The 9,521-nt window shown below is 41.9% G+C and overlaps 1 protein-coding gene across 1 annotated transcript; it reads left to right on the top strand.

Moving 5' to 3' along the window:
• The first annotated feature begins 8,201 nt into the window (after nt 1–8,201).
• LOC110278669 (uncharacterized) lies at nt 8,202–9,167 on the top strand. The gene is made up of 2 exons (XM_021136914.1): nt 8,202–8,543; nt 8,655–9,167. Exons 1-2 carry the CDS (start codon nt 8,202–8,204, stop codon nt 9,165–9,167), a joined length of 855 nt encoding a protein of 284 aa, XP_020992573.1.
• The last annotated feature ends 354 nt before the right edge of the window (nt 9,168–9,521 follow it).

Below are 9,521 nucleotides of genomic sequence, written 5' to 3'. Positions count from 1 at the left end.
CATCCCAAGAAGAAGGACAAAGGGAATAGGCCAATGAACTAAAGATGAAGCTGTTCAAGGTTGTTGAGTCCCATGGTTGACACTTTCCAATTTCTGAATTCTGTTTAAGCCTTTACTTTATTTACTTCTTAAATAATCATGATAGGATAGTTTATGTTTTATGCTTAGTTTTTAATTCCTGTTTGAAGTCTTTATGAGTTTTTTTTACAAGAAAGAAAATGTCATGTATTTCAAGTCGTCATCAACTTAAATAAAAGTAGAGCTTGTCACAATAAGAGTTACTGTGAGTTATGCAAAAACAATAAGAGAGACCAAGGCCAAGAGGAATCATCAAACAAACTAAGAAACAAGAAACTGAGTGTAGAACCTTGGATGAACTAAAAAGAAAATGAGTCATGGAGAGCAACTAGTCCTAGAAGGTATAACAAAGGAAGACTAAGGGGTGTTCCTTGAATATCCATAGAACCAATAGGTAGTAAGCAATAAAGGCCCAAGGCTCTGAGCATCAACTACTGGGATAGAAAAAGAAACATTAAAAAGCTCAAAAAAGGGAATTAATGATCCTAGTAGATGCTTGTGGTGAAGATGTGTCAAGAAGAGACCTGGGCAAGTAAATTCTTAGGGGTGTCTCAACACCCAATACCCTAAAACCAACTGGTTTGGGAGTGCTAATTGAAAGCCTAATTAAAGGGTTATCTTGAGATAAAACACTTAGAGTCGTGCTCAAGAAAGCAAAACAATCCTTACTACTTCAAGGTGACAATCAATAGAAAGGACCCCTGAAGCCTATACCTGAAAAACCCTCAAGGATCCAAGAGCTTTGCATGACAATTAAAACATTCATACATGTGTTGGACACTTAGTTTTACTCTTAGTTGTATTGCAATCATTCGAAGCCAAGGTCTCAAGATATAAAGGTTTACTCACATTGATTTGCTTGGGACAAGCAAAGCTTAAGTTTGGCGTTGTGATGACTTGCATTATCTACCCTTCTTTCTTGCATAAAGAAGACCATAAAAGAGCATAAATCTCATTTGATTAGTACAATTCATGCATTATTTGATGAATATTATGGTACACTACTTTGAGATGAGTTGTGATGAATTTCAGGTGAAAAAGGGCATCAAAAATGGGAAGAAGACAAACAAGAAGCTGGGCGTGTGAAACTGGCGTGCCACTTGAGCAAACGCCACAAAAATGCACTGGCGTGGCACGCCAGGAGCTAGGCGTGGCACGCCAGTACTAAAGTCCAGAGAAGAAGTCCAAGCACAAATATATGGGTGTGGCACGCTAGTACAAAATTCCAGAGAGAAAAATAGAAGACACAAAAGGGGCGTGGCACGCGCAGGTTGGGCGTGGCACGCCTGACCCATCAACTACTATGGGCGTGCCACTTGAGCAAAAGGGCGTGGCACGCCAACTAACCATCTCAAGAAGAACCTCCACAATGGCGTGTCACTTGGTATCGAAGGCGTGGCACGCCAGCTCCAAGAAGTCACTTGGGCATGCCACTTGAGAACCCAGGCATGGCACGCCAAGCTTGAAGTGTGCACAAATGCATGGGCATGCCACTTGAGTAGCATGGCATGGCACGCTGGTACAATGATCCAGAGAAGGGGTTGAAGGCAATTGAAGACTGGGCGGGCCACTTGATGTCGAAGGCGTGGCACGCCAACCTCTCAACCTCACTTAGGCGTGCCACTTGAGCAACCAGGCGTGGCACGCCAATGCACAAAGATAACAAAAGCAAGGACTGGGCGTGCCACTTGGTGTCGAAGGCGTGGCACGCCAAGCCGAGCATGTCACGATGGCGTGCCACTTGAAGGCCGAGGCGTGGCACGCCAACTACTTGGACAAGACAAGTTTAACATGGGCATGGCACGCCAGTCTTCAGGCATGGCACGCTGGTATAAGTTTTCAAAGAGGATGAAAGAGGCCAATTACATGGGGCGTGCCACTTGGTATCGAAGGCGTGGGACACCACTCACTATTCTTCACTTAGGCGTGCCACTTGAGCAACCAGGCGTGGCACGCCAAGTCATTCAGAGGGCAAAGAAGCATTGGGGTGTCCCACTTGAGTTCATGGCGTGGTACGCCAAACAGAGGAACCACTCACTCACAAAGGGGCGTGGCACGCTAGACCCTGGGCATGCCACGCTAGTGCAACTTTCCAGAGGAGCTTAGCCAAGCACACAGCAAGGGCGTGGCACGCCAGACCCTGGGCGTGCCATGCTAGTTCAAGTTTCCAGAGGCAAAGAAAAGTGGAAAAAGGCGTGGCACGCCAACGTTGATAGAGAGCTGAGTGTGCCACTTGAAGGATTGGGCGTGGCACGCCAAGCTAGAAATGAAGGGCACGTGACACGCCAGCAAAGCGCCAGCCACACGCCAGCTAAGAAGTCACGCTTATTGAGTTTTCTTTTCCCTCTAAAATGTAATTTTCCCTTTTCACTGTTGTAATTCTTTTATTTTACTAGTAGTAGTATAAATACACCAAAAGAGTACTGAAGAAAGGGTTAAGCAGTCCGTTTTAGATCCACTTTTACACTTCACTTTTGAGTACTTTTTGAGCTATGAGTAGCTAACTTCCTTCTCATTGAGAGAAGGAGCTCTGTTGTACTTGATGGATTGATAATAGTGAAATTCTTCTTCTCTTCATCTTCTCTTTGAGTTGCTAGAAGGAATTTCGTTCTTAATGCTTAGTGTTCAATTATCTTGGGAAATAGATTGAATGCAATTGGGTTTCATGGGAACCTTGGGAAAGGAAACATGAAACCATGCTTCAAATCCCTTCTCACACTTGAGTAGAATCTGGGTTTTGGTGTTTGGATACGTGGCATATAATCCTCCCTCTACCTGGACCTATAAGGGTGTGTGGTATAATCAGGGTCCAAGCATATCTCTCTTCATGAGCAATTAAACCAACGAATTGGCTATTGATCAAGATCTGAGAGATTAAGTCACCAAGGGATTGAAGCTTAATCAATCATGATTGCCAAGAGGTCATTGAGTTGCGTGATTGAAGAGGATATAAGCTAGATTTAATCAAAAGAGACAACATCTTCCAATCCCAATGAACTTCCCCATTCTTATCTATCCATTTCTTTACTGCTTAATTTTCCATTCAGCAAATCCCCACTCCCATTTACGTTCAAGTCATTTATGATTCAGCTCTTTACATTTTGCGATTTTCGTTTCTGCACTTTTTAGACTTTCTTTATATTCTAGTCATTTACATTTATGTCATTTACAATTCTGCACTTCACAATCTTATTGATCCGCTTGACTAACTCATCAATCAATTAAAACTGCTTGAATTTGCCAATCTCTGTGGATACGATCCCACTCCACTGTGGTTTATTACCTGGCGATAATTTTGGTGCTCTTGCCAAAATAACTAATTCACTAATTTTTAAAATGGGTAGTGAATTCGAGTCATCAAGTTTTATGGCGCCGTTACCGGGGATTGGCTTAAATTTAACAGTGATTAAATTGATTGGAGAGCTAGATTAAGCAATTTAAATTCCTTGTTATTTTAATTTATTTTATTTAGCATTTTTATTATTTTATTTTGAGCTCTATTATTTTATTCAGTACCCATATTTCTACTCTTCTAACTGTGTGATCAATTGCACCATTCACATTAACAACTACTCTAACAAAAGTAATTTCTTCATCCATTTTCTTGCTTTTTTTTTGCCTTGATTGGTTGTATCACAGATAGGAGAAGCGGGGCTTCAACTTCCTTTGATTCTGAATCTGAGAGGACCTTCCTTAGATTAAGGAGGGAAGCAAGAGGGAAGAGAGTCGTTGGTGTTGAGGAAGAGGAAGAGTATTTTGAAACAAACATGGAGGAGTATATGGAGAATCACCATGAGGAAGAAGTTCATAACCATGCCAGAGAAGGCCCAGTTAATCATGATGGGCAAGAAAGGAGAGTCTTAGGCTCCTACATCAATCCAAATCCAGGAAATTGTGGCAGCAGCATCCTAATGCCAATAATTCATGTCAATAATTTTGAGCCGAAGCCTCAGCTCATCACACTTGTTTAGAATAATTGCTCATATGGAGGAAGTGCCCAAGAAGACCCTAATCAACATCTCAGCACATTTTTTAGGATATGTGATACTGTAAAGTCCAACGGGGTACACCCTAACATCTACAAACTACTCTTGTTCCCTTTCTCACTCAAAGATAAGGCAGCAAAGTGGATGGAATCATTCCCCAAGGACAGCCTAACTACATGGGAGGAGGTCGTGAACTGATTTCTTGCAAGATTTTACCCTCCACAAAGAATCAACAGGCTGAGAGATAAGGTGCAAACTTTCAGACAACAAGATGGAGAAACACTCTATGAGGTCTGGTAGAGATTTAAAGATCTGACAAGAAGATGCCCACTGGAAATTTTCAATGAATGGGTACAACTACAAATCTTTTATGACGGACTATCATATGAAGCAAAGAAGGCAGTGGATCATTCTTCAGGAGGCTCACTCAACAAAAAGAAAACCATTGAAGAGGCCATAGATGTCATGAAGACAGTAGCTAAAAATGAGTATTTCTATGCTTCAGAAATGACTCAGAAGAAGGGAGTGCTAGAACTCAACTCTGTAGATGCTTTGTTAGCTCAGAACAAGGCAATTGCAGCACAAATAGCAGCCTTAACCAAGAGGATGGAGACCAACCAAGCCTCAGTCATTCAAGACCAAACTCCTCAACAAGAAGGGAATGCACCAGAATCTGAAGGTGACTGGGAACAAGCTAATTATGTGCACAATTCATCTAGAACACCATATGACCCACACTCTAAGACATACAACCCAGGTTGGAAGAACCATCCAAATTTTGGGTGGGAAAATCAACAAAACCACAACTAGGACCATAACAAGCCTTATTCATCAAATCAGCATCCCAACCACAACCCCAACCATCAAACAGGGAACTATAGACCCTATCATAACTCACAAAACACATCATACAATAACAACCAACCCATACACAACAACCTTAATCAAGATGAACCATCGTTAATTATGCAACCATGCGAAATCAAGAGCAACTTTGAGAGGATGGAGGCTGCAATGGCACAACTGTCATCCCAGATTTTAGGAGCAGTCTCCACCCTCATGGATAGACAAGCACAAACCAACAAAAGGAAAGATGCTAATCAAGAGGAATACAGGTCAAATCTGAAAAATTAAGGCACAGCAATCTCAAAGTTGGAGGCACAATTTGGGATTCTGTCCAAGAAAATCCCACTTCCGACACACATTTCCCAGCAATACCATGGCTAACCTAAGAGGGGAATGTAAAGCCATAACTCTAAGAAGTGGGAAGGTTCTAGAGGAAGGAACCCCAAGCAAAGATAATCATGAAGAGGTTGCATCTAAGCATGGGAACGAGGATGAAGGGGAGATCCCAGCTTCACCCCAACCAAAACCAATCTTGAAGCCCTATGTGCCAAAGGCACCATACCCAGAAAGACTGAGAAAAGATGGGAAGGATGGCCAGTTCTCTAAGTTCCTAGAAATCTTCAAGAGGCTCCAAATCAACATACCGTTTGCTGAGGCATTAGAACAATTGCCACTCTATGCCAAGTTCTTAAAGGAGCTTATAACCAAAAAGAGGAACTGGGAGGCAAAGGAAACCATAGTATTCACTGAGGAATGCAGCGCCATCATACAGAAGAAGCTACCTCAAAAGCTGAATGACCCAGGGAGATTTCAAATTCCCTACATCATAGGGGACATCACTATTGAGAAAGCTTTGTGTGATTTGGGAGCTAGCATAAATCTTATGTCCCTAACCATGATGAGAATGATGAAGATTGAGGAAGCCAAGCCAACAAGAATGACACCCCAATTGGCTGACAGAACATTTAAGTTTTCACATGGGGTGGTGGAAGACTTGCTAGTGAAACTAGGAGAATTCATCTTCCCTGCTGATTTTGTTGTGCTGGACATGGAAGAAGAGGCCAACATGTCAATCATCCTAGGAAGACCATTTCTAGCTACTGTTGGAGCCATCATTGATGTGCAAAACGGGGAACTAGTCTTGAGATTGCATGAAGAGAAAATAGTCTTCAACATCTTTAAAGCAATGAGTTACCCCAAAGAATCCATAGGAGAATGCATGCTGGTAGACAGCACGAAACAGATAGTTCAAGATGTCATGGAAGAAGAATAATGTGGAGGAAGCATTGAGCTGGAACAAGCACCAGATGGAGAACTACCACAAGCAACCATGAGGAACTTAATCATGCCAACTACCACAGACAACAAAGATGCATAGTCACAAAGACTAGAGCAGAAAGCCTTACCACCCAGCTTGAAATATGCATATCTGGGTGCTAACAACACTTAGCTAGTAATCATAAATTCAAGTCTGAGTAAGGAACAAGAAGAGGAACTTATCCAAGTGCTGAGACAACACAAGGATGCCATAGGCTGGATACTTGCAGATTTAAAGGGGATCAGTCCTTCAATGTGTATGCATAAGATCTTACTTGAAGAGGATGTGAAACCCTCAAGACAACAACAAAGGAGGCTGAACCAACCATGACTGAAGTGGTTCAGAAAGAAGTGCTAAAATTATGGCAAGCAGGGGTGATCTACCCCATCTCAGACAGCCCTTGGGTAAGCTCAGTGCAAGTAGTCCCTAAGAAGGGAGGGATCACGGTTGTGGCAAATGAGAAGAATAAATTGATACCCACAAGGACAGTGACCGGATGGCGTATGTGAATTGACTACCGGAAACTTAATGAAGCCACTCGGAAGGATCACTTTCCCCTACCCTTCATGGACCAGATGCTTGAGAGATTGGCAGGACATGAGTATTATTGTTTCCTGGATGGATATTCGGGCTACAAACAAATTGTTGTAGACCCCAAAAATTAGGAAAAAACTTCATTTACTTGTTCATATGGTGTTTTTGCTTATAGGAGAATGCCCTTTGGATTGTGCAATGCACCTGCAACATTCTAAAGGTGCATGCTCTCCATTTTTTCAGATATGATTGAGAAGTTCATAGAAGTATTTATGGACGACTTCTCTGTGTTTGGGAACTCATATTCTGATTACCTATACCATCTCGCTCTTGTGCTAAAAAGGTGTCAAGAAACCAACCTGGTTTTAAACTGGGAGAAGTGCCATTTTATGGTGACTGAAGGGGTGGTTCTTGGTCATAAGATTTCAAAAGATGGTATAGTAGTAGACAAGGCAAAAGTGGAAGTAATTGAAAAATTACCTCCACCTTGCAATGTCAAAGCAATCAGAAGCTTCTTGGGACACGCTGGGTTCTATAGGAGGTTTATTAAAGATTTTTCAAAGATTGCAAAACCCCTTAGCAACCTACTTGTCTCAAATACTCCTTTTGTTTTTGATAGAGAGTGCATGGTAGCGTTTGATGAACTCAAAAAGAAACTCTCCTTTGCACCTATTATAGCACCACCAAGCTGGGATCTTCCCTTTGAACTAATGTGTGATGCATCTGATTTTGCTGTTGGTGCTGTTCTAGGACAGAGGAAAGATAAGCTAGTACATGTCATTTACTATGCTAGCAAGATCCTTAATGAGAATCAAAGGAATTATGCCACCACGGAGAAAGAACTTTTAGCCATAGTTTTTTCTTTTGATAAGTTTAGATCATATCTCATTGGCTCAAAAGTAATTATGTTCACTGATCATGCAGCACTCAAATACTTGCTTACCAAACAAGAATCTAAGCCTAGACTAATAAGGTGGATCCTGCAGCTCCAAGAATTTGATATCAAGATTAAAGATAGGAGCGGAGCAGAGAACAAGGTAGCTGACCACCTCTCAAGGATCCCACAAGAAGAAAAAATGCAACAAGTAGCAGTAAATGAAAGCTTTCCTAATGAACAATTGATGATGATTCGAGTAGCCCCTTGGTTTGCAGACATAGCTAACTTTAAGGCTATTGGGGAGCTACCAACTAACATCAATAAGCACATAAGGAGGAAGCTAATCAAGGATGCCAAATAGTACATCTGGGATGACCCCTATTTGTTCAAAAAGTGTACTGATGGAGTCCTAAGAAGGTGTATATCCCATGAAGAAGGACAGGAAGTGTTATGGCGGTGCCATGGGTCAGCATATGGAAGTCACTTCAGTGGAGAAAGGACAGCAGCAAAAGTGCTCCAATCCGGAATTTACTAGCCAACAATATTTAAGGATGCCAAGGAAATGGTGTCAAGGTGTGATGAATGTCAAAGAGCTGGTAATGTAACCAAGAGGAATGAGATGCCACAGCAATACATACTAGAGCTGGAGCCATTTGATGTATGGGGAATTGATTTCATGGGACCCTTCCCAACCTCCTACTCAAATAGCTATATATTAGTGGCTGTTGATTATGTTTCAAGATGGGTAGAAGCCATAGCAACTGCAACAAATGACAATAAGATTGTGATAAGCTTCTTGAGTAGGAACATCTTCAGCAGATTTGGAGTTCCCAAAGCTCTCATTAGTGATGGAGGGACACATTTCTGCAATAAACAACTCGAGACACTGCTTCTCAGATATGAAGTAAAGCACAAAGTGGCAACTCCATACCACCCACAGACCAATGGGCAAGCCGAGATCTCCAACAGAGAGCTAAAACGAATCCTCAAAAAAACTATTGGAAGCTCAGTAAAGGACTGGTCTAAGAAGCTAGACGATACTCTATGGGCTTATAGGACAGCCTTCAAGACCCCCATTGGGATGTCACCATACCAACTGGTATTTGGTAAGGCTTGCCACTTGCCAGTTGAACTGGAGCACAGAGCCTTCTGGGCTCTAAAACTACTAAATTTTGATGAGCAAGCTGCTGGAGAAAAGAGATTAATGCAACTCAATGAGCTGGAAGAGTTTAGAAATCAAGCATATAAGAATGCAAAAATCTACAAAGAGAACACAAAAAGGTGGCATGACCAAAAGATAGCAAGAAGGGAGTTCACTGAAGGACAGAAGGTGTTACTCTACAACTCAAGACTCAAGTTCTTCCCTGGAAAACTCAAGTCTCGATGGTCAGGACCTTTCACCATACTCAAAGTGTTTCCCTATGGTCATGTGGAGCTCATGGAGAACAAGACTCGGAGAACCTTTTTTCTGTCAATGGCCATAGATGCAAACACTACTTGGGAGGCTCCTTGGAGGAGCAGAGAGTGAGCTACAAGCTCAGCTAAAGATGAAGGAATGTCAAGCTAATGACAAAAAAGAAGCGCTAGTTGGGAGGCACCCCAACACTTTAACCCTTTTTATTTAATTGCTTTTCTTAGAAATAACTTAAATTCTGTTGCTTTAGATAGATTAATTTTCAGTAATTAGGATTAGTTTACAATTGTAGATTAGAAAGTTTGATATTAGCTTTGATAGCTATTGGTGCACGAAATTGTGATCATCAATGGCGCCATCAACATGGTACGCTCAATTGCAATCTCAACTCTTTATCATAACTTCGCACAACTAACCAGCAAGTGCACTGGGTCGTCCAAGTAATAAACCTTACGCGAGTAAGGGTTG

The sequence above is a fragment of the Arachis duranensis genome, chromosome 3 (genome assembly GCF_000817695.3).
Source record: "Arachis duranensis cultivar V14167 chromosome 3, aradu.V14167.gnm2.J7QH, whole genome shotgun sequence".
Lineage (NCBI taxonomy): Eukaryota > Viridiplantae > Streptophyta > Magnoliopsida > Fabales > Fabaceae > Arachis > Arachis duranensis.
The sequence above is the reverse complement of the archived record's forward strand: the minus strand, read 5'-3'. Positions and strand labels throughout refer to the sequence as shown.